The sequence below is a fragment of the Ambystoma mexicanum genome, chromosome 1q (genome assembly GCF_040938575.1).
Source record: "Ambystoma mexicanum isolate Mex_15411 chromosome 1q, UKY_AmexF1_1, whole genome shotgun sequence".
In the NCBI taxonomy this organism is placed as follows: domain Eukaryota; kingdom Metazoa; phylum Chordata; class Amphibia; order Caudata; family Ambystomatidae; genus Ambystoma; species Ambystoma mexicanum.
Window position 1 is genome coordinate 1,091,192,664 of NC_090922.1, and position 25,791 is coordinate 1,091,218,454.

The 25,791-nt window shown below is 45.1% G+C and overlaps 1 protein-coding gene across 2 annotated transcripts in view; it reads right to left on the minus strand.

Moving 5' to 3' along the window:
- The window catches only part of TGFBR3 (transforming growth factor beta receptor 3), a 486,836-nt gene that overhangs the window by 348,642 nt on the left and 112,403 nt on the right, over positions 1-25,791 (minus strand). For both annotated transcript variants that reach the window (XM_069641782.1, XM_069641781.1), the window contains exon 2: positions 16,465-16,649. In XM_069641782.1, the coding sequence (XP_069497883.1) occupies positions 16,465-16,649 (185 nt within the window). The remainder of the gene's footprint in view (positions 1-16,464; positions 16,650-25,791) is intronic.

Genomic DNA, 25,791 nt, shown 5'->3' on the forward strand with positions numbered 1-25,791 from the left:
ATGTAGCACCTTTTGTCTTTCTAATTGCTAGTAATGGTTTTGGGTCCCACAGTAATCAGTAGTCTGAGTCCCACAGTAATCAGTAGTCTGTGTTTACCTACAGAACTCCCACATGCTTATTGACCTAGCCTCAAGAATAATTGTACACCAACTCAACAGTACTTCAATTTCACAAAAGAAAATATAGAGACTCATTCACAGAGCTTTTTTCTATGGGATTGCACCATTATATAACGCTTCTGTAGTCTCCAAAATGGTGACCAAAAGAAGAGTGGACAGAGTAGCAAACGAGTATAGTTCTGCAAGAGCCTTCCTCCATTTTACGGTTTCGGTGAGTATTTCGAATGACATTTTTTCGAATGCCATAATGTCGAAAACATGTCACCGAAAAAAAAAATTGTAATGTCTTTTTTTTCTTTTTTTTTGCAATGGGGGTGCAATGGGGGGCTACCCCCAACCCCCCTTCTTTTAACCCTTTTTTTTACTTGCGAAACAAAAAAAAACATGTAAATCAAAAAATAATACATTCAAAGAAAAGAAAATTCGGTAAAATGTTTTCGACATAATTCTCATTCAAAAAAATATTTTAGACATATTAACTGGATACCCTATTTCACAATGCCAACACTTGTTTGATATGCCAATTTGCACTTTGTAATGATTGCTATGCCAATATGGTATGATTCACTACAAATAAATATTCAGGGCACATTCTTACTAAGATTTCCCATTTTTCGACCATAGCTCTAAAGAACATTCTCGACCAGACTCCTCATTTTCAATTCTTTAATTTCCAATTTGTGTATCTTGGATCCCAGGAAGATCTGTGGCAAAAATATATGAGTAGTACACAATATTTGTTTGAACCTCATAGCTCAACCTAGATACATCGTACATCTGTCTACGGTCTTGGAGTGCATAATACATTGACTATGAACCTTTCCCTCCCAAATATTTGACAGCGATTTTATCTCAATTTTAAAATCTATAGCATCCCATTCGTCTGCCAGTCCTTCCAAATCCGTGCATTTAAGGCCATTTTCATATTTATAGCACTCCCCAAAGATTTAATTTCACCCAATCGGAAGATATATCTAAGTAGCCCATATTCCGACTACCAAATCCCTGCAACAATGCATGTTGTGCATACCCTTAGCATGATTTGCACACTCTCAGAAATGTTGATGTGTGCAGTAAAATTATTTTCTCTCTTGCTACTGTGGGTATCGCAATCACACGCCCATGTACATTTACAATTTGCCCAGTATTACAATTTCATGTCTAAGTTATCATTGTGTGTTAGGTTTTGCCAGTCTATATTAACATAATTAAACCTATTACTGGCAGTGCTTAAATTTTGGGGGTGTATGCCAGGGCTCAGTCCTGGCACTTATTTTTGAACACTGGCACTTATTGTCTTATACTCACTTTAATTATAAAGTGGTGATAGTCAGTGCATCCATCAACCACAATGAGCAGGTGGGAGCTGTATTGTAACCCCAAATATGTCGACACTGTGTAGAGCAGCTATGGGTGGTGGCAGCAGTGGTGCTACATGAGTGCTAGATAATATTTGGGCCCTGGCACTTATTGGTTTACAAATTAAGCACTGATTACAGGTATTGTCATCATACTGTACACATCTTTGCCAGGTATTCACACAAATGGCCAGTTTTGCCATCAGACAACAGCAACAAGCACAATTTACTAGGCAATTCAATATCATTATTATTATTATTAGTGGTTTATACTGCACCAGCTCACCACCGGTGTAGTCTCAAATCGTGCAACCCTTGTCCGTGTTAAGGTGCATTAAGTCCCGCTCAGGGACAACAGAGTCTTAGGGCCTCATTACACGGTAGGCGGTGAGCCATGGCGCTATTAGCGCCATGGCTCATGCCGGTAAAATACCGGCACCGCCTTGGCGGAAAGGGGATTTACCGCCCCATTCCAAGGTTGGAGGGGCGGTAAATCCCCTTTCCGCCATTGCCCTTCCCCATTCCCATTTCTGCCCCATAGGGCTCTATGGGAATGGGGAAGGCGCTAATTACGGCACCGCAATTTTGCGGTGCCGTAATTAGCTCCGAGGTCCCTTAGCGGGTTGGTATTTAAAAGCAGGCGTTAAAACTCCAACCCGCTAAGGGACCTCGTAGTAAGGCGGCAGGGATTTACTGGTACCGGTATTTTACCGGTGCCGGTAAATCCCTACTGCCTACCGTGTAATGAGGCCCTTAGTCTGCTTAGGATTCATTGACTGGGACATGGGTGCGATATAAAACAAGAGAGATGTGTCAAAGTAAAATCCTGTGAGGGGCATGAGAACCTGTGTGACAGGGTGATAGGTGGAGCTTGCTGTAATGAAAATGTATATGTAAAGTCTGTGTGTATCGGGAGCTTGAGACGTGCTCGGGCCATCTTAAGTATATAGCGGCGCTTGGTTGACGAGGGTCATTCAAAGGGATGGGCCGTTTCTTTTAAAAGGTGTAGATAAATAAGCTGCACAAAGCCGAGGACAGACGTCCTACGTATGTGTGTTGATTATGAGGAAAATAAATGAACAGCAAGGATTTCTTTCATGGGGTCATTGTATTACAAAATACCTATATGGCATAGTCCCTAAATGCTTGAAGTCACAGTTTAAACTATATTAATAACCAGATTACACTTATATCTTCCTTCTATCTTTCCTCCACCTTCAACACATTTGCTGACAGTCCTTCAGATCAACCAGAAATCTGCAGATGGAAAACCCTTATTGGTTTGCAGGAGCTAACTCTTAAACCAAACAAATTTAGAAAGCTACAGGAGACATGTATTTTTTAACATTTGAAGATATGTCGGCATCATTATTGCAGGACATAAGGGGAGAAAAGGCAACAGACTTGTTTCCGTCCTTCTAGCCCACTGTGGGTCTGGATAGAATGTTGCAGAGAAAAAGAAAGAACAAATCTAATGGACAGAACTCACATGCCAAGCGGGGAGAGAGGAAAGAAAACAAATCCATGAGGGCCTGTGGCCCTGCACCCCCCCCCCTTACCCCATATGGCATATGGACATTTTACATGCCAGGCAGCATGTGGGAGGTGTCACCTTAGTAACTGTGGGCCCGGGCTGTGTGTTTGGTGACTGACGGCCCACCAGGGAGCCATATCGGACTGACTCATTGATATAAAGGGCCCTGACAGTGTGCGCAATACTGCCAGGGCTGAAGATCTATCCAGTCTGAGTGGCACGAACCAGCCATACCGACTGTGCCCCGTGACGACCCACCCTGAGGCCAACTGGGACCGGCCCAATGCGGAAAGTCCTTCTGGGCCATATCTGATAGGCAGCCCGGGAGGTGAGAGTGGTGGAGGAAGTCCTTTCCACCCTGAGCGGGAGGTGAAGAAAGCTCTGAGCGACCAGAGTGGCCCAGGTAAAGTAAAACCCTGGGCTTCAGAGGAGCCAAGATGATGTGGGGTGTAATCAAAGGCCCCCAAACCAAAATAACTGAAGGGCCATGTGAAAAAGGCATACCTGTCATTACCAAAGGAAAAGCAGCATTTTAATACACAAAGGCAGAAGAGATTCAAAGGTCCCTTTCACATGAAAAACAGGATTTTCAAACAGTGACACCAAAATGGCTTTGCATGTGTGTATGTTAAAACAAGACATGAAAAGATATTTCCCCTGCCAACATAGAGATGTCAGGGAAAAGACATGGTGTGTGTAAACAAGATGTCTTTGAAAGGGCAGTTCTGAGCAGGCCAAATGTTCTAGCGGGAGCATGTCCAGAATGTAAGGGGGAGTTGTAAACACAGGGGCTATAATCAAGGCTGAACTCTGGAAAGAAACAAATACAGGAAAATAGAAGCTTTTCAGATCAAAAGGTGGTCCCTTCAGATAAGGAGACAGGATGCCAGATGTCTGCAGTGAGGGATCTCTGTCTGGCAAATACATACCCCATTTACGATCTGCACCCTGCACCTCAAACAACCAACTTCAAAGAGACTAATAAAAAACACTGGCTGAGAGGAAGTAGTGCTCCTATTTGAATTCACCTAAAGACTTACTATTAATTTTAAATGACTTTTAAAACTTCAGCATTTTTTTCAGCAACAACTGCACTGATCACATGAATGTTTCATTTTTTAGATAATTTCCAGGCAATTTTGGTGATATAAAAGGCTTCGGGCTGATATGAAAATTATATGAAAATGGAACAGATTTAAGAGTTGGCGAACCGCTGGGGGGTAAAATTAGGTATGTGGGGAATAAATTGGATGTTCCTAGCGATTATGATTTTTGTAAAAACGGTTGAAAATTGCCAAACGGCCATGCCACATGGTGCGGACCCGGCTGTTGTTTTATTAAATTCCCCCTGATTAGCTGAATCAGAAAATACATATATTATGGCAGTTACTAGTAAATCACAAAGCTTTTGACACATAACACATTTTTGCCAACAGTTTGACTTGAGAACAAATGAGGATTACAAATGGAAGCTGCCAAATGTCTGCTCCAGACTCCCAAACCAATCCTTAGAGAGGGGATGGATGTGAGAGGAGAGAGAAGGGTTACTGTCCAATCCTATTTGCGAGAACTCTTTCAGGGTACTACCTAAGAATGTTAACTTGATGATGTCATCGCTGCTATATAAAGTGGATGCACTATGAGGAAGGCAGATCTCCTAAGATTGTCATCAGAGTGAGCTGCTGAAACGTACCATCTGAAAGCCACTAGGAAACACCAAAAGGAGATTTTGCAGAGATTCCCTCTGGGTGGTGCTGTTCATTTCTGGGAATGCCTAAAAGTTGGCTGGGACCATGGTGGAGAGCTGGAGGGTATCCTTGAGAGTGGAGTGACAAGACCCCTGCCGTGTCCTTCGAGGGGGTGCTGACATGCAGCTCGCTTTCCTGAACTTTAAACAGAGGTTTTCTAGGTAAGTAGTTCCCCAACACAGACCAAAGTAAGGGGGGGGGTCTGAAAAATAAACTGTTTAATCACACTGTGTTTATTTTAAAGCAAAAGTGTGGGTGAAATAATAATTGCCTTATGCATTTATCCAAATTTGTAAAACTACACTGCTTGCCTTTTAAGCGTGCAGGAAAATCAAAATTGCACAACATTGCATACATAATTGTTTCTTTGTTTTTTGATCAGTTTAATTATTTCTTGAAGTGAAGAACTGTGATTCAACCCACTTGTGTGATTTATTTATGTTGAGAGAAGTGTATTGTGTTGTGCCATGGATAAAGTGTTGTTTGACAGTTTAATGCAATTGTTTTCAACATCTAATTCAAATAAATATAAACATATTTTCCATACATCAGACTGGTTCTTGGCTCATTGGTAGCTCAGGGGGAGGGATCAAGGGGTACTAGATGAATTTGAGATAGGGCTGAATAAGATAACTAACATTAAACCATTTATTGTGTGACCCCCTAGATTGGGGAGGGAAGGAACTCCCTGTGGTGAGGGTGCATCTAAATAAACCGTTACAGTGAAGAGAGAAGTCCTGGGCTGCTCCATCATTAGGGCCTGGGTGAAGACAAGTCCGATACTGCTCCGTCATTGCATCCTGGGTGAAGAATATTCGGTCAACCCCTCCTACATCTCTACAATGCGAATCAGAGGGGGCAGTGCCGCAAGGAGTGTCATGGTGCATAAAGGCAATCTGGCGCACCACGTGGCACAGTGGTGACGTAGGTACCCCCCAGACAACAGTGCCACATAGAAGCTGAACAAGTGTCCACAGAGCAACAGTGAACAGCGGTGGAAGAACCCCCGGTGGGTGACCCCCACAGGCTAAGGGGCCATCTTGCTTAATGATACAAGCCTGAAGAGGGGACAGCAAGTGTGGGTGGCCTCAGAGGCTATGTGGGCCAACATGAAGATATAGATGGGCTGCAGGTCATGGCATTGATGGTGGGGTGTACCCTAGTCCACAGGGCCAGGCAAGAGGATCAGCTGTGACACAGGGACATGGCAGTGAGAGGGGGCAAGCCCAACCCACGTGGAGGGCCACCCAAATAAATCTTGAGGAATGGGTCAGGATCTGTGTTTTCAGGTGGCCCAAGGTGGCTGATGGGGCCACCAAGAGGGAAGAACAGTGGGGCCAGGCCCAGACACCATCAAGGGGCAGGCGCCTTACCCTGCAACACTTCGACAGACACATGAAGGTACTACAAGGGAGTGACTGAATGCAGCAGTCACCCCATTGTGACATGATGCATTATATGTCTTTATTTCAGTGTTTTGTATGTGGTATGTATATTTGTCTATATATTTAAATGTACAGTAAATGCTATGTAGGATAAGTGTTATGTAGGGGGATTGAAGTGTGTAGAAAAGGTATTTAGGGGGAATGTTAGGCAGCCACTGTTATGTAGATTATGTGTAATGGGTATAGAATCTAGAAGAATGCAGAAGGGATTAGAGGCAGTAAGGACCCTGGTGGAAGGTAACGGAAGAAGGTAGCACCCTGCCTGAGGCCACCCAGAGGGTGGAACTACCCACAGAGGCCATCCTCTGGCCTCAAGCATCAGTGGGTGATGCCAGGTATGGGGCAGGGAGTTTGCAGTGTCAGTCCCACCCCATGGTCCACCCTGTGAGTCCTTCAAGGTAGGGAGGTCTCTTAAAACAGATCTCTTAGTAAGGAAGGAACTCGCGGCAGGGGAATTTTAAAAAGGGAATTTGAAATATGAGGCTAGGAATGCCTAATGAGGTTAAGTGTCTTTATAAACAAACGGGTTACTGTTGGGATCACTATAACATCTACCATGGTATCTATGTCCATTTGAAAAAGGTAAGAACTCATGGTGTAGCCCATCTCCTGCTGATAGCAATTTTATTTTACAGTTGCAGCACCCCTCTCTATGTAGCTGCCCTGAAAGGGAAGGTACACTGGCCCCAGAAATCAGATCCTTCATTATAATTTGATTTTCATGGAGCTTCATGTAGATGGACCACTTCTAAGCTCTATTAACGTGTGTAAATGTTACCCACTGATGGTACTTGATATATCACCCTCACAATGAAGAAGGGTCTAGTCAGTGCCACCAGGGATTCAAACATGCTGCATGGCATTACCCCATTCTGAAAACCAGCAAGTTGCAAGTTGCACATGAGCTAACCATCCGTCGTGCAACTATTTGCCAGAAGTTCAAATTATATGCCCAGGAAGTATTTATGCCATTTCCTAGATATTGCAATCCTATACTCAGCTAGTCTCCCTATATACCAGGTTTTCCCATTAAATGCTCATGCATTCAGACCATTGGGCGGGTATTGTTACACTTTGTCTAGGTACTCAGATCCTATGAAAACATGACTGCTTCACCACATAGCCTACCTACTTCTCTGGCCTGCCCCTCAAGCACTTTGAAGTAGTTTCAAGGAACTCTTTGTAACATAACCTTACCTAATATCCTAATATAGCTAGGAATTGCCTTCTTTTTGAACACTGCCTAACTCGTTCCATATATTTTCCATTCATCTTCCATTCTTCTGCCGGAGCATTTGGAATGGCATGTGTTCACCAACGGAACAGAGGTATTGGCTCTTGCCACACTTTTAATGATTTATAATTGTACTTTTATAACAGGCTTAATACCAGAGATTGGTTTCTAAGTGTGGGATCGGGATTTGAACCTGTGTTGCGCTGCATCGTATTGCTTCCAAGACAAATGCGTTGCCCCTGAGCTATCCCCCCTCACTTTCAATTGAGAGCAAATTTGTTCGAAAAATAGATTACCCTAAACTATAGACGCTTTTGCAGCAGCAGAATCCGGGAAAGTATCCTTCATTTAGACATTGAACAAAACAAGGATTGGCAAAGCCAACAGGTTGAGTTTTGTGTAGGTATTGGATAGGCATTTGCAAGGCACTAATTTAAAGGGCCTGCCTTGGCCCTCCTCCTACCCCCACCTGCGAGGCTAAGTACCTCAGGGTCATCTTTTACTCCACACTTTCCTTCTCCGCCCACATCTCTGATGTCTCTAAAAAGTCAAACTTCCTACCGCACCTCCTCAGAGGTACTCTGCTTTTCCTCTCCTTCCCCAAAAGCTTATGGTCTCCCAAGCTCTGGTTCTCACTAGGTTGGACTATTGTAACAGCCTCTTTCTAAATATACCTGCCTCTAATCTCCGCCCTCTGCAACTAATCCAGACTGCGAGACTTGTCCTTGGCCTCAAGCCCTGGGATCGTATCTCTCCAGCTCTGAAATCTCTCCATTGGCTCCCAGTGGATGCAAGGATTATATTCAAACCCCTCTGCATTGTCCACAAGGCTTTCTGGGGCCTGGGTCCAAAATACCTTCAGCTATCCCTCTGCAAATACCTCCCCTCTCGAGCTCTTCGCTCCTCTACCTCTTACTCCCTCAGGGTCAGTCGTTTTTCAAAGAAACGAGCTGGGGGTTCATCTCTGTCTTCAGCTGGGGCCTCCCTCTGGAACAGGCTCTCTGCCACTCTAAAACTTGAGGAGAGCCATCTCTGATTCCAGAAGCACCTCAAGACCTTCCTCTTTGCTTCTGCCTTCGCCCCCCCTCTCCCCTGCTGATCTGTCCTCTCTTGGCACTGTGCACCTGGCCACCCTCTGTCCTCCGGGCCCAGGTACCTGCTCACCCTGCCACCCTCCCATACTGCTTCCGGGCCACCCCTTGCACTGGGGTCTGTATCTGTACCCATACATTCCCTCCCCTTTTTCGTCCTGCACTTATCAGAGCTATCCTGTCTGCTGCCTTAAACCCAGCACTTGCCAATTGCTGGCTGCACTACCACTGTTTGTTGCCTTTATTATTTATTTATTATTATTTATCTGTTTCTCCTTTGCTCCGCACTTTCCACTTCTCCCCCTTACACGCACTTTTACCCTCCCCTCTCCCATGCACTTGCACGTTCTCAATGTCACTGGGCCTAGTAAGATCGTTGTTTTGTTCTTCCCTGTACCATTCCCTTGCCTTGTCGTGCTCTCAAACACTTGTGTATGAGCGCGATATGAATAAAATATCAATATCAATACCTGGCCAAAAGATTGCCACAGCTGGAAAATGGAGTGATTATCATGGCATATGATGGCAGCACCTGGCAAATGCCTATCAACTATCTCAAGCTAAAATGGTTGCCATTGTCTGTGCATATTTGTAACAGGGCATTAGCACAAGGAAGAGATATAAATCAAGTGGCTGAAAGTACACTTGGTTAAGACATTTTTATTACACCAGTAGCCATTAATAGCTGCAAGAAAGTCATTAACTCTCAGCAAACTACTTAGAGAAAACAATGACAGGCTGGAGCCTGATGTAACTGCTTGACCCAGGAGGATGTGTTTAGTGCGGGGAGAGGCAAGTAGTGGGTGGAAATAGCCATAAGGATTAGCTGTGTGACTGGCAGTCAATTGGTGGATAAATAACCCCAAAAAACATAAGCTGTGTGTTCCTCCTCACATGTTTCTCCAAGCAATAGTTTTGGCTTATAGGTAGCACTGAATCTCCCTATCTGAACCTCAGCATATTCTGGAACATGCCTGGAATTCTCAACTACTGCTGGCATGCGCCATCTATTATATTTCTGGCATTTGTAACCAGATGTCATTGATGCAACTATTTAACGCACTCTTTGACTGTTGTGGGCCTTGGTGTTATTTCCCCTCTGTGTGTAGTTTCACGGGCAACCACATTTATTACAAAGTGAGGGATCTTCATTTAGATTTCATTCAAAGACATTCTCAAAAAATACCTTCACCTGAGAAAGCTATTTGTTATCCTACAGCAGGCATGAGTTGAGAAGCAACCTATTTGATTTCCTGTGAATCGAAGCAGGGTACAATGCCTGACACCCTGGGGCTTGCAACATTGCCATTGCTTCCACGTCACACTACATTTAATTGAGCAAATCTCTCCACGTCACACTAGATTTCATTGAGCAAATCTCTCCAGGGTACTCAAATGCAGTCACATAAAGGACCTCCATTTTTAAACCGAATCTTTCCAGACTACCCACTTAGTCATCAATAGGGTTGCTCAAAGGGGGATTCAATCAGCAAACCTGCATTTGCAAAAGATCAGCGGGGGAGGGGGGTGCAGAATGCCGCGTTCAGAATAGGATACTATGGAGCAATCCCTCTCCATCCCAACTTGTGCCCCGAGAGACAAGGCTGACCATCTAAGGATGTGGACGTACTGCACAGTGTGTCTGTGTTCAGCATAGTTGTAAAGTGCCCTCAGCTCATAAGTGACCCATCGCGCCTGTCCTGGCTTTTCCCTCTGTAGACGGGTGTCTGTGGCTTTTGTTTCTGTCTATTGGTATAGGCCTACAAGCCGCAGCACGCAACGCTGAAATCTGGGGCTAAGCGTCCCACGCGACATTGGATCACTTGGCGGATATGGTACTGCGGCTTGGTGTGCTATCCAGGGAACAATACTGAGGCGGTGCACTGTGGCTTTTTACCTCATACAAGAAATAATAGCATAAGATATATACATACTGCCAAATGTCACGCAATGCATATTCATTGGGTCTCTAAAACACAACATGAATGTTATGTAAAACTTGCTTATGTGTGTGGAGAAAGTATTGTATATTATTTCAAAAGGACACACGGCTTAAGTTTTGAAATGGAGTGGAACATTTTTGTTAAAACAAATTTTCCTCAGCAAACAATATGTTGCCAAGTGCTAGAAATTCTGAGGAGACACCGATATATGTGGCCGTTTGTCATCAAGTTTGCGAGGCTTCTCAGTGCCTTGTTAATGTGAAGGAAACGCAATTCCAGGCATACTTCAAGGTAGATGTGGAACTGTGCTATCATTGTTTGCAGATTGGAGGAAGCCGCTTATCGGCCGACCAATGCGGGCTGAGTGACGCAAGACGCAGCCCGGTGCAGAAAGGGCGCTCATGCGTGCAGTGATGGAAAAGATAGCAGCCTTTGCTTTGCCATGAGCCGAAGATCCCAGAAGTCAAATGCGAGGCCTCCATATTGTGTACAAGCTTCTGCTCTGCTTCCTGTTCACCTTTTACTGAGCCGTCCATACAAGTGAGGAGAGGGGCGGGACGCAGAATGGCGGAAACGCGCATAGGTCAACTCCCTTTTGTGGATGAGAAAATAGGGCTGGTTCGAGAGTTGGGAACGTGATACCTAATTAGCACACATGCGCCCACATAAGAGAGGGGCTCATTTACAGTTTGGCACTGCCGTAAAGTGGCGTTACTTTTACTGCACTGCCAAATTCAGATTTTTTTAAAGTTGAAACGCACTAAAAACACACCGATTACTTACTACATGCGATAATATGCAAAACCCAATTGAGTTCAATGGAACTTTAACATGGTTAGTAACTGACGAGTCGGTTCATGCCAACCTTGCCAATAACATATGCGGTAACAGTATTTGAGTGTGGCGGTATTTCACAGGGAAATAGCGCTAAGCAGCTTAGACCCGAAGTCTTGAAACGACAACAAAAGCAAGAGACCCAGCGGAGAGGGACACTGTTGCGCAGGTAAAAAGCACACTAAAGGAGACAGCGACCGCTCTCTGCGTAATGCCCGCCAAAGATACGTCCCGTAGGCACAGGTGGAGTCCAGCACATACTGGTATGCCCGCTGTGAAACGAGGTCCAGGAGCACACTCAGAAGTTCCATATGTATATATAGCAGTTTGGTGCGGGCTTGTAGATTTTGGTCCATCACAAAGATATCATGCCAGGCTTAACTCAACAACTGCAGACTTTAATAGAGACAGCTTTTGTTGGGACACAGCCAAAATGGGTTTTGTCCAAACAATGTCATCAAGTCTGCTGTCTTTGCTACCTTGGTTGAGCTCAGGGGTTATTGTCAGGGCATTGATACTGTTAGATCTGCCAGCAGCCTTTGACACCGACAGTCATTCCACTTTGCACTCCTGCACTGATGTGCTTAGAACGCAAGGCCAGATACTAGGCTAGTTAGACCCTCTCCTTAATAATGGATCACACACCCTCACTTTTCCCCTGTTTGAGTATAAAATCCTTCATTCAAAATCTCTTATGCAATATACATAAGGATACTACCAGCAGCAAGTGAATTGTGGTAAATTGAATTGTCTCCTTTGCTCTAGACCCCAAGTAGACCCTAAGTATAGACCCAATTTGGCACTCTGAGTTCTATCTTTTTGTATGTAAAGAAGCGTTAAGAAGAACCATCTTTGAATCATACATATCACTTGTAATTGGATGATACATGAAATTAATCAACCACTGAAAAATTGTGTGTTTTATATTATGATACACTGTTTATAAAAAGTTGCAAAAAAGAAAATACTGCTGAAAAATAAAATGAACTAATTAACAGTGATACTTGGTGTAAATAAATTAGTATTTTTGTCTGGGTTCTTTAACATGATGGTACATATTATCATCATTTGATGTCATAAATCTTGGGTCCGCAATTTGCATACAAAACAGGAGACAGGGGTAGTCTGCGCTACACGCATATCTCACATAGCTTTTGCTTTCTTTGACACAGACCCCTCGGAAACAAAAAATACTGAGCACAACCTTTTAGTATATATCCGGTTTTCATAGGAATCCATTACTAAATCCCACCCTCAAAGCATCATTTGCAGCCATTATATTTCTACACAAGACGAAGAGGAACCCATTTGACTCTTTAGTATTCCCCTCCACATTGTGATGTTTACAATTTCAGGGGACCCAACAGCACATAAGCGCAGGCATTGTGTGTTGCCCTGATTGCATTTAGCAGTTCCTATAAAGAAATTATGCTGTTAATGTTTATCCAGTGTTATTGTTCACGCAGTTTGCATCTGAAATGATTTTTAAGCAATTGTGCTGAAGAATGAGTGATTCATTTATTTATTTACTTATTTATTTATATCCAGGGAAGACCAATGCTCTATTGAGTGTAACAGAACATACAATAGATAAAATATCAGATTTGACAGGAAGCAGAGAACTACTTACAATGGGGTGAGTTGGAGTGTCATTTTGACCAGGTTGTAGTGGGGAGTAAATGGAACTGTCACCAGGGGCAACACATAGATTAAGGATAATCAACATTAGACATTAAGTGCATGTAGGTGGTACGGCCAGCTATGTGAAGGATGTGACCATGATGGAAGAAGTGTTAGGATGGAGGCAGAGAAAGTGAGGGGTAGAAGCAGAATAAAGGCAAGGGAAACATGTTAGCATGAAGGCAGATGAGAGTTAGTTTAAGAGGATAACTTGGAGGCAAGGAGGTAGGCTTTCAATGTGGCTTTGAACAAAGCGGTGTAGACTATTTCTCGGATGACTGGCGGAAGAGAATTCCATGCAAGGGGAGCAATAAGAGAAACAGCCGAAGCAATGGGAAGCCCAAGGAGGGTGAGGTGCCACAAGGGAATTAAAGGAGGCAGAGTGGAGATTATAAAAAAGATTGTAGAGTTGGATAGATGAGGATAGAAACAGTGGCGCCTTAATGTGGATAGATTTGTGAAACAGGAGAAGACATTTAAATCTGACCGTTTTGCATCGTCAGCCATCCAGCCTGTTGACAGTAAGATGAAGTAGGTTTGAAGTGAGGGAGTTCAACTAGAGGCCTGGTAGAGAAGTGAATTATATTGTCGAGAGGACAGAAAGCATAGCTAGTCAGACCAAAGAGGATGCTGGCACAGTAGTCCAGTTTAGAGATGGCAAGAGTAGTTAAGAGATGCATGGTGGTGTTGAAAGGAAGGAGGTGCCTGATTTTCCTAATATTTAGGAGGTTGAGGCGAGCGACCATTGTAGTTTTGGAGATCAAAGTAGAGAAGGTGTGAGAAGAGTCATAGATGATGCCCTAGTTTCTAGCTGAAGAGGAGTAGGGAGAGTGTCAGGTGGGAACTGGATAGACAGGGCAAGAGATGAGACAGACTATTTGGCAAGGAAGAAGAGCACCTCTGTTTTTGAAGATTTGAACACCAGAGAGTGCAAAGTCATGAAAAATGTAATGGCAGATAGAGAGTTTGAAATTTTAATATAGAGATCAGAGGAGAGTTCAGGAAAAGAGAACAGATGTGGGTATCTTCTGCAAAGAGTTGGTATGAGAACCCAAAAGAGGAGATTAGTGCGCCAAGATCAGAGGCGCAGAGTTTAAAGAGCAGAGGACCAAGGACAGAACCTTGTGAAAAATTAACAGTTAGAGGAGTGAGTTGAGAGTGGTTGTTGTTCCAGGAGACAGTATTGGCAAGATGCAAGGTAGGATTCAATCCAGGCAAGGGCTCACTTGGGAATCCCAATAAAAGAACTTATTAACGAGATCAGAGTGATCTACTGCATCAAAGGCAGTAGACAGGTCAAGGAGAATTAGGATAGAGGATAGGTTGGAGTGCTTAGCAGAAGCGATGAAGTTGGACACATTCATGAGAGCATTTTCAGTGGAATGACAGGAGCATAAATCTGCTTGTAAGGGGTCTCGAAGGTTGTGGATGATTAAGAAATTACTAAAATGGTTGAACACATCCCTTTCAAGCACTTTAGAGCAGGGTCAGACTTGGGCATAAAATTGTCTCGGGCACCAATGAAAAAGTGCCCCCCGTTGCAAATGGGAATTCATTGCTTTTGTGACGCCGTTTTAGTAGTACCCAAAGGGGAGGTTTTTGATACAATGTGATGCAAATTGTACATTTTAAAGAATTTCAATCAGCAACAGTGGTCAAAACTATTAGCCGCATAGTGGAGTAACTCATCAAACTGTCCCATATTGGTCAAAAAAGTGGCACACTTTGACCAAAAAAACTGGCCCACACAAGCATTTTGCTTTTTTGGTTTGGCCATGGGCCTATTGCCCTACAAGCTAGTCGGAGTCTGCTTTAGAGTAGTGCGGAAGGAGACACACAGGGTGAAGGTTTGCCGACAGGTTCAGGTGAGCCCCTTGCTTTTTTAGGAGAGGGATGACAATAGCTGTTTTGAAAATAGAGGGAAAGCAAGCATAGTCGAAGGACGTGTTGATCAGTTCAGCGAGGTGGAAGGCCAGTAAAGGGGCAATAGGCTTGACTAGCTGATGAGCAAGTTGGTCTGATGAAGCATAAGAGGGTTTAGCCTTCATCAGCAGAGATAGGACTACTTCAGTATTAGTGTGACTAAAGTCGGAGATAGAAGCAGAGGATGATGGTAGAGTAGGTGGAGTGTAGACTGCAGGAGGAGGGCGTGTGAGGAATGTTAGGAGAGAGTCTCTAATTTTTGACATTTTTGCAGCAATTCTGTACCACACATTAATTACCAGAATTTTAAGATGTTTCCCCTGCTTCTCTGACTGCCCCAAGCAAACTCCCCTCAAACACCCAAGAACAAAGAATGTCTAATTTCAACAAGTCATTAAATCTACTCATGAACTGCTGGATTAACAAAACACCTGCTGTGATAAAAACCATTATTCATAAGTGAATAAGTAATTAAGTATTCATCAGTGGTGACAAAGAACAGGTCCCACAAAGTTTACTTACAGTCATGTGCGCCAAAACCAAAAACAGTCATGTAAATATATTTAGCCAGATCCCTCTCCTCCATTTCCTTCTCATGTGGGGCTGTACACCATGCAGAGCCAAGGGTCAGACACATGCTGTCCCACGTCTTACCCGTCCTAATCAGGGCACTTCTCCAACCTCATTTAGCCGTCTACCCTACACCTCAAGCTTATTGCCATAACTTGCTTATCTCCGGTGCAGCACTATATGTAAAGCATTATAAATCGGTCCCAATAGTCTTGGGCCCAGTCATGTCCTCCTGTATTCCCAAGCCTGCCTCGCCTCCCTGCCTGTGCTGCCCTTGGGGAGTATCAGAAATGTGCCCTTGAGCTTCGATGCAAATTCTCCCCAACTTCCAACACCCCTCACTCCTATTTATCTCCTTCTACTCTGCCCACCCTTCTTCCTTGAACCAGGATGGCGAATCCTGCCTTCAGGCCTAGCTGAAAACAGCCTGAGTACTCGCTTTTTCTCTGGCCTCCAGGGGTGAACTGGAGATTTCCCGGTAGGCCTCTGCACCTGGGGACTCTTCTGTGTGGTAAACCATTTCATTTCCACATTTTCTCATAGGGAAAGGGTTAGACTTGCTGAAAATGTGGTATTTGGGGCTGCTTTGAAAATTATTTCCAGGGCCTATTTTGGTTCGTAGTCCACTCCTGCTCGCCTCACCTGTGCTTTGAAGTGATTTTTACTTTTGCAATGTAGCAGTCCATTTAACTCGTAATAAACAAGTAAAGTAATCATCTATGAGCCATGAGAAAAGAACTCTGCTGTTCATAAGAGGTGGTTATGATTTTTATATGACATGTTATTTATAATGCGCTTAATACCAAGAGGTTTCCAAGCGCGGACCCGGGGATCGAACCTGTGTTGCTCCGTGTCATCTTTCTTCCAGGGCGAGCACGTTACCGCTGAGCTATCCTCCCGAGACAGTTGTCGTGTGCGCGCGCAAGACTGTGTTACCATGCGTTCATCATTCTAAGAGACGTGGCGCGCCAAGCTTTGCCATACCTCCTTTTCATGATGGCAGGGGCCTTCCTTGGTACACCTGAGGTTGATGACGTGCACCTCCTGCGGTTGGCTTGCGGTGCCTCGGCTTGCGCAGCCCGATAAGGCAGTGAAGCTCTCCAGCAAGGCCTGCACGGGGTGGGAGTCGGTGGCAGGTGAAAGCAGGCATTCCGTCCTTGGGGCAGGATCTGGAAGATTAAACCACAGATAAGTGTTTGTTTAAAATATTTCTGTGCGACATAGGCATCCCGTTTTCAACAAAAGCGTGTATTTTCTAGTTAGATGTTGTAGGTTGCCAGCATTGAACTTTGCATCATGCACACACAAAAACGCAGTTTCTACCCCTAGTCAACCAATACATTCATAATAATAGCATATCATGTCTTCCAGGGCCAATGACCTGGAAAGATAATATATGGGCAGCACGTATATATCAGCAGAAAATCAGTAATCATTGGGCAAAAGAGGCTGCGGATGGAAGGTTATTCTTAACACTTGACAGGTGTTAACATGTCACATGGCAATTAAGCATGGTGGGTCAGTTTCATGGGGGCTCAAGTGCAGAGTCGTAACTTACTTGGCATTAGGTGATCTCCTTTATAACATTTGGGAGAAGTTCAGAAAGGTCGTATGTGAGGAGGAGAAATAGAAAGCTACGTCTGAGACATTATTCACAGTAATTGTGTTAAGTTGCATCATTGTTCAATAGGTGTTTTAAGATGTTAATGTGGGAAATGTCCTTTTAATTTTATACGTTTTGTGAAAGATTCTCTTTTGTTTACCGATGGGAATCAAAACACAATACATTTAAAAAAATAAAAAGAATAAAAAACAGGTGCTAGGCAGCAACTACACAGCAAAGAGGAGCTCGAGCTTCAAATCCCAAAAACCAAGAGGCAGAAGAAGCGAGTTACTTATCTCCGGTGTTGGAATCCATCATCACGTCATTAGGCTGGGAACCCTCAGTACATTACGACAACAGTACTACGAACAGAAAATAAAATGGCGTTTTGGTCTGCCTCATTTTGGGTCATTTACTCCCCGACCAATGAGGTGTCTAGGCATAGGCACTGCCTCCAGTGGCCATCTTTTGATGAAAGGAAACAATTCCACTATCCTCCTGACCCAAATGAGTTGATCTAGCAATCACATCGTGCTGCCACTATTGCTCTTAAAACGTGAAGGTTTTAATGCAGCAGCAGGTGTGTGTTGATGCTGAAAGTTAATGGCTGCTTCCATCTTTAACCTGCAGTGCTTCACGTGGACCCTTGTGGTAACAACTTCTTTAAAACGTTAACCGGAGGCCCCTCAGCTTCAGGGACGTCATTTCACCAAAATGCCAGGAGTAGCGGAAGTGACATCGCATGACCCTTGACCTCTGATGACATCACAGGAAGTGATGGCATTTGACCCCACCCCAAAGTTACATCACGGGAAGCGATGAAACACGACCATTTACCACTTGACAAAACAGGAAGTGGCATCACATAGAATTGTTTCTAAGTACACTATGAAAAATATGGTTACAATATAACTGTAAAAAGTGATATGCATTTCATACAAGAATGGATCACATATGTATCAACAGAAATAAAAATGCTATAACTGCAACTTGCGAAAAGCAAAATACATAGTCCGAAATGGATGCATATTCTCCTCTAAATGCTTTTTGGAGGATTTTGTCTGCATTGTGAATTTGAGGTGTTTAAGAACAGACTAAATCAGGGACTCACACCCCCTGAAGTGTGCCTGAAATAAATGTTTAATGAGTCTAGCAATTATTGTTTAGAATTCCAGAAAAACAAATGATGTGTTATTCCTATTCTTTCTTATTTAGGGTCACTACTCAAAGTGTTACACTTGTGGAACCTCCTGTTTTATTTAAGAAGCCTGAACAAGAAAGCCAGCCACTCTAGAAACAAAGAGGCACGTGGCATTGGCCAGAGCCCAGGAGCTTCGATTTGTAAAAAAAAAAGAAAGAAAGAAATACTTTCTTTTTTAATTTCTTTTTTAGGGGTAGCAAGGGAAACCTCAGCGGTTGCAAGTGCGACCCCTAGTGACCCCTAAATGACGTCACTGCTCGGCTTAGGCTGCTATTAAGGATGCAATGCTTGTGCTAGTTCCCACTTGCAAGTAGAACTTATATATCTTTTAATGGTCAAATAACTCCTCTAAGCTATGATGTGTATGGGAACCTCATAAGGGCAGCCAAAGGTTTATGCAAAAGCACTTTTAAAAAACACTGACACGATCATGTATATCAAACAGTATAAATACATCTGTTGGTTGTGGTCCCATTGATTTTCAAAACTGGTTTAACATTTAATTAAAGAAATAATACAGCCACCAAAAAAGAACGCGTTGTGTAAATTCAGACTAAGAACCTGATTTGCAGAAAATCATACAACTCGTGTCGACAAATTCCATAGAATATGCTTTTTGTAACTGCATGAATTAAGGAAGTGTGAATAGCGCTTTATGCACACAGGCGGCCTGCAGAATTCTGTGCTGTGCACTAAGGTAATTATGCGCTGGGCAGCCCCCTTGCATTCATTAGGGTCAGGAGCATATACGATCGGCCCCCAGCAACTAAATAATTACCGGGAGGGCATTTCACTGAGAGGGGCACTTAAAGGGCATGTCATTGTTAAAATTAGCAGGAAAAGAAGAACAAAAACATTGAAACCCCTGTTTGAGCGATAGACATGAAAGTGAAATGCCTTCTGATCAAAGTAAAAAATGCACGAAAGCCGGGGCGGAGCCGGTCTCAAAATGTTGGGGGGGGGCTGGATGGCAGTTTTGATAACTGTTAGTGAGACGAGACATTAAACCTATTACACTACTGATTACCCCTCCATCCTACCGCCCCCTTCCTCAAGCCCAGGAGGCTGAGTAGATCCATCTTTCACTCCAACTCACCAGAAGCGCAGCCATTATTCTGTAACAAGTCGGGCCTGGAGCTAATGCAGTAGGGCCCACACTAAGAAGAGCCCGCAGAAGGAAGGGCACTTGTTCTGCCCCCAGCCAAATGCACACGGGTGACAGAGTAGTGAGGGCGGGCAAACCAATCAAGAGGGGGATTTTCCCCTTGAGAAATCTTTTTAAATAATGGGGTAAAATAGTGAATTTTTCAGTATACTTTCGGTGATAAATTAGAGAAAAGCCACACAGTTTACAAACGGTTTTGCAGGACAAGACACAAAAAGTCCAATAGATGCCAAGCCACCAACAATGCACAGGAGCATTTTGAAACACATTTTCATAATACCTTTGCCCACTATATGCCAGTACTCTGCTAATGTAAAAAAGCATTTTCATATTGATTGTGCTCACACATGTCCATTCTGGTGCACCTATATACGCCACGATTCCCATAGAGGGAAATACTCATGTTTGCTTTGTCCATAATGCTAGTAAGGATACTATAGCAAAGCATGTTTATGATGACTTTGCCAATACATGCCAGTATCCCCATGTAAGAACATACTCCTGTTGGTTTGGCCACAATGCCAGTGAAAAAAAGCCATGCCACAGTAAGAAAACATATCGTGACTGGCTACACAAGTCCCCCACTCCCCATATAAGAACTCACATCATGTTGAATTTTCTCCCTGAGGGCAGCAAAAAATGTCATGACACAGTAAAAAAACAATGGGCCTCATTACAAGTTTGGCGGTAGCCTTGCCGGTAAAACCAGCAGGCTGCTGCCAAACCTGCGAAATTTTCCACCACCCGCGAATGGGAAATTACCGGGTCATCACGGCCCTGCAGGAGCCGGTAATTGCCCATTCGCGGGCGCCAGAATGAAATGCTCCCCATTCCCATTCGAGCCCCATAGGGCTCAATGGAAAAGGGGAGGTCGGATGCACCAGCACCATTAAGAATTCACGAACTGATATCCCCATGGCAGGCTTTTGTCCTCTGCCTCAACCTTCCCTTCAATGCCTGTTTTGTCACCTCAGAGACCAGTGTGTTTGCTCAAGTAAATTCACTGCTCTCCGAGGTGAGAAATGTGACAGGTTCTAGCAGTCTGAGATCCAGGCTGGGCGTAACAGCAGAGTGATGTGTGCTGTGTGGGCTTTGCAATGTGCAGAACGTCCCCTTTAACGCCCAGCTTCCGCAAGTGAGTGTGGGGGCGGGGAGATCTGAATGTGCGCACATCTGGATGCCCTTTGTGAATTGAGCAGACCCCTTTGTCACTCAGGTGAAGGCAATGGTGTACCGAATCCCAAAACCTGCATAAAATCACGTTTTCAGAGGCAGGTCCTATGGGTTCAGGTAGGACCATCCACAATGCCGGTGTGTGCTATCATGCACAGACACCAGACGCCTGGACGAAAAGCACAATGTGGTGTCTGAAAAGCGAGCTTACAATGGATACTAAAACAGGAAACTCCGATAGACTTTTAGCATCGCACAAGGTTTGGTTTCAATAAGGAGAAGAGTGCATAGATGTGCACATGTAGGCCACAGCAAGATTAGCGGAGTCTTGATGCTGGCAAACAACCAGCGGCATATCTGCACTCAGTCTTCACCAGGTCACTGGTGACTAAAGAATCCCGGATGAAGCCAAACACAGAGAAAAGCGCTACATGTTCGATCGAACTCTTTGAAGTACATTGAGGGTTCGTCACACATCGCCAAGGCAACACACCCCTGTTTTGGAATTCTAGAATAAACAAGTTCAAGAACTAAAAAAGTTGCACGCCCCTTTCTGTTTTTTAGATGAGCAAACCTAAGCCACTAGAGGACACATGGTAAGTTCCAAGGGCAAGCCACTGAGCGATGGTTCTACCATGTGGCTGCTGCTCCTCCTCCGGGAATGTAAAAAACAAAACATTCAAGGCACATGTGGAAAGCAGACTCGCGAGGCAGAACGTCACTTGTGCTGATCAGCTGGGCCTTGCTCAGAACCCACAGACGAGGATGTGCAGAGAAGGGTCGCGGGTGTGCAGGGTCAGGCTGTGCAGAGTGCTTGAGTGACTGAGGTGTGCAGAGCAAGGTGACAAAATTTTGAAGGCATAAAACCGGGACAGCCAACAACATAAAAGAAGGATACCCCACTCACACCTAGCCCCACAACCAGTGGTCGAAGTGTACGAAAAGAAGTAGTGGAACTATGTTCCCCTGCACCGACTCCCCACAAACCCCATCATCACGTCCCCTGCCACACACTGTTATGTCCGTCTTGTGTTCCGCTACGCAGTGATGCAAGGCGTCCTAATAAAAGCCCCGCCCCCGCTCCGCGGAGGCAGTCCCGGGGCAGGACAGCAACACGAGAGTGTCCGTGTCTTTACTGCTCCCGCGGGAGCTGCGCAGCGAGGCCTCAGCTGCCTGGGCCTATCCTCCCTGTTTCCCGCCGACGCCTCGACCGGAACCAGGGGCATAACACTGGCGACGAGGAAGCGAATACAACGGCACGCGTGACGCCGGCGCCCAGTGCTCAAAGCCCATTCATAAGGGCGAAAGTTTTGGGAACACGTGGGGGCATCCAAACCCCCACCCAAAAAAAAAAAAGTTTTTTTTTTTGGGACTTTTCTCTCTCATCTCTATCATCCTGGATTAATCTCGACCACACTGCCAGACGGTTCCTGAAATTATCCACGCCTCACAGCAGGAGTTTTGGAGGGGGAAAAGGTGCAACATCACGCCCAACACATGGACACACGCAGGGGAGGCCAAGAACACTCTCAAGAGCACCCTAAGGTGAGAGAACGGTTGCCACATGTGCACACTGTCTGTCAACATGGCGTCAGGCACGTCCACACCCAGTCCCGGCACGCCTTCCAGAATGGGCGCAAACCTGTCACTGTCCACGCCGCAAGCCCACCCGCAAGGTGGATCATCTGTTGCACTATACCCTTTTGACCCATACACTGACCCGTCATCAGTCGGCCCACGATGGCAGTTGTGGTTACAGAAGTTCGAGATGGCAATGCAATGTAAAGACATTACGACATTGAGAAAGATGAGGTCGCACATACTAATGAATGTAGGGGATGAAGTATTATGCATTTTCAATTCGCTGGCAATCACAGATGGCCCTGACGTCTACCAGCAAACGAAGGACGCCCTGACGGCCCACTTCATGCCCCAGCTCAATCCAGATTATGAAAGATTTATATTCTGCACAACCATCCAGATTGAAGAGGAAACGCTGGATGCCTGCCACACCAAACTCCGGAAGCTCGCAATCTCATGTGAATTCACGGACATTGAGAAGGAAATCCGATGCCAACTCATAAACGGGATTCACTCAGAAAAACTGAGTAGGATGGTGCTACGACGAGAAGGGAATATCACTAACCCAAATCCTTGAACTTGGCCGCCAGAGGGAGTTAGCACATGCCAGGGCGGCCCACATGGGCACGACCCTACAGAAACTACAGACAGCCCTCACTACGGCAACTGTGGCCCATATCACGAATCGCCAATTCATGAGGGATGAGGCCAGTGGAAACAACGCGTACCCCAAAGGGCAACACCAGATCCCAGGACTCATGGAATGTGGGTGGTGTGGAGGGCCTCGTCACAGACGACGCAACTGCCTGGCTCAAGGAACCACATGCGGCACATGTGGCAGAAAAGACCACTACGCCAAGGTATGCAGATTGTCAGGAGTGCCACAGCAACCGCCGCAAGCAACCCAGGACAAGAGTGTAGGAAAGAAAAAGAAACAGGCCAGCGCCCGACGTGTCGAAACCGCCAATTCCTTGACAGAGGAGGAAGGGGACGACGCAGCACATATCCAACAGGAAGCTGCAAATGAACATTGGAAAAAAAGAAAGAAAGTATACCTAGTTTCAGCCTTCAACTACAGAAGCACTACACCAAAAAGAAAACTGAGAAGACGAAAATGCCAGGTAGCAATCCAGGGCCAAAACATACTAATGACCATAGACACGGGAGCATCCGTGAATGTGATGCCACTGACGAGGTTCAGAAAACTACAGCCCCAACCTGCCCTGAAATCGACGGACGCACTACTATTTGTATACGGGTGTAAGACCCCACTGCCCATAGTAGGTAGATTCCGGACCAAAATCAGCCAAGGGGAAAAATCACTGCAGTCAAAAATCTACGTGGTAAATGCAGGCATCGAATGCCTCCTGAGCGGAGACGCAGCAGAGGACCTGGGGTTGATAAGCTTCATTTGCGAAGTGACCAACTCACAAGAAGTCGACAACATTCTTGAGAGATACCCAAAACTCCTCAAGGGAATCGGGTGCCTAAAAGGAAAGTGAATCAGGCTACACATTGATGAGTCAGTCCAACCGAGAGCAGTGCGACACAGAAGGACGCTGTTCCACATACGCAGCCAAGTAGAAAAAGAGCTAAGAGCACTGGAGAAAGCGGGCATCATCGAGGAAGTAACTGGGCCCACGCCATGGGTTTCTCCCATGGTCATCACCAAGAAGCCCAAATAACCGGGGAAGGTCAGAATATGCATAGACATGCGCCTCCCCAACGCAGCAATAAAACGGGAGCGCCATATCACCCGACTCTCGATGAGATAGTGGCAGACCTCACTGGATCCAAAATATTCTCAAAGGCCGACCTGAACGCCAGATATCACCAGCTGAAGCTACACCAGGACTACCTGTACATCACGACATTCTCAACTCACATCGGCCTACGCAGGTACAAGCGCCTGAGTTTTGGAATTTCCTCGGCAGCTGAGGTATTCCAGCAAACAATACAGGAGGTAATACACGTCATTCCGGGAGTTTTGAAGATCAGTGATGACTTTCTAATTCATGCAGGCAACAAAGAAGAACATCTACGAAGGCTCCACATGCTGACCACGTGTTAGGTCACCCCAAGCCTGGCTTACAGAAAACCAATAGCTCTTTGCACTGTTTAGAACATTGGTTGTAATATGTCTACTTAAGTTAAACTTTACTATCACTTGTCACTAATAGGTGGTGGTCACTATTTAAATTCCAAAGCACTAAAATGGAACTAAACTTGTTTTAAAAAAACTTCATTGAATTTACAATTTTAATGTAAAGTTTAAAAAAACTAAATATTTTTGAAGACCAATCCCTTCATGTCGAAATGCATAAACTAATAAATGCAACTCTACTCTATGTGAAAATGTGAATCTTTAGTCTATTTGTGTTTAGGGTTCACTTTTACTACACATGATTGAATACGTGTGACATGACTTAATAACTTAAGGTGTACTATAAAAAAAGAGTACCCCCCCTCAAATCTAGTTGTCAGAGCGAACCCACTTGTGCATTTCGTTCTCCACATGCTACTCAGCAGGTTAGAGAGTGCTGGTCTGACAATCCACAAAGAAAAATGCAAGTTCCTGAAGGGAGAGATCTCGTTCTTTGGGTACACGTTCAATAGCGCAGGCATCTCGGCGGACCCCCAAAAAGTAGTGGACATCCAAGCTGCCACACCCCCCACCACACCAATGGAGGTACGCAGTTTTCTAGGAATGGCCACCTATTGCGGAAGGTTCATCCCAAACTTGGCCACACTATCTGAACCTCTTCGAGAACTCACAAAAGTAAGCACGAAATGGGAGTGGTGGTCCCACCTGCCAAGAGGCATTCGAGCTAATCAAGGCATCACTCTCGGCAGACACCACCATGGCCTACTACAACCCTGCACTGTTAACCGAACTGTACGTGGATGCTAGCCCCGTGGGTCTGGGGGCCATTCTCATCCAGGTGGCCAAAACGGGGGAAATCGATGCCGATCGCATATGCCTCCTGAGCACTGACACCGACGGAGCAATGATACTCCCACATTGAAAAAGAGACAATAGCTGTACTGTGGGGCTGCTGCCACTTCCACCTGTATCTGTAGGGCCGGAAGTTCAAAACCTACACAGATCACAAACCACTGCTCCCAATCTTCACGGGCACCTCATCTCACCCCCTGCCAGGATTGCCAAGTGGCTGCTACATCTCCAACAATATGACTTCGAACTGACGTATCAGCCAGGCAGTGGTAACCCGGCGGACTTCCTGTCGAGACAACCGAGAGCGGCAACACTGAGGGAAATAGACGTAGCAGAAGAGACAGAAGAACACATCTGCCAGGTGGTACACACCATGAAGCCACGGGCAATCGGACTAGAAGACAAAGTAGACGCCACATAAAGTGACCCATGCTGTAATCTGTTGAAAGACACGATCATCTCGGGGGAGTGGAAGTCGTTCCTACAGAACATCCACAACAGAACAGCGGAAGCCAAAGAGTTCCTCACGGGAGTCTTCACAGTCCGGCAGGATCTATCCATCACGGAAGAAGGGCTCACCCTATGAGGAACCCAAATCGTCATCCCTCCAAGCCTACAGGACAAAATAGTGG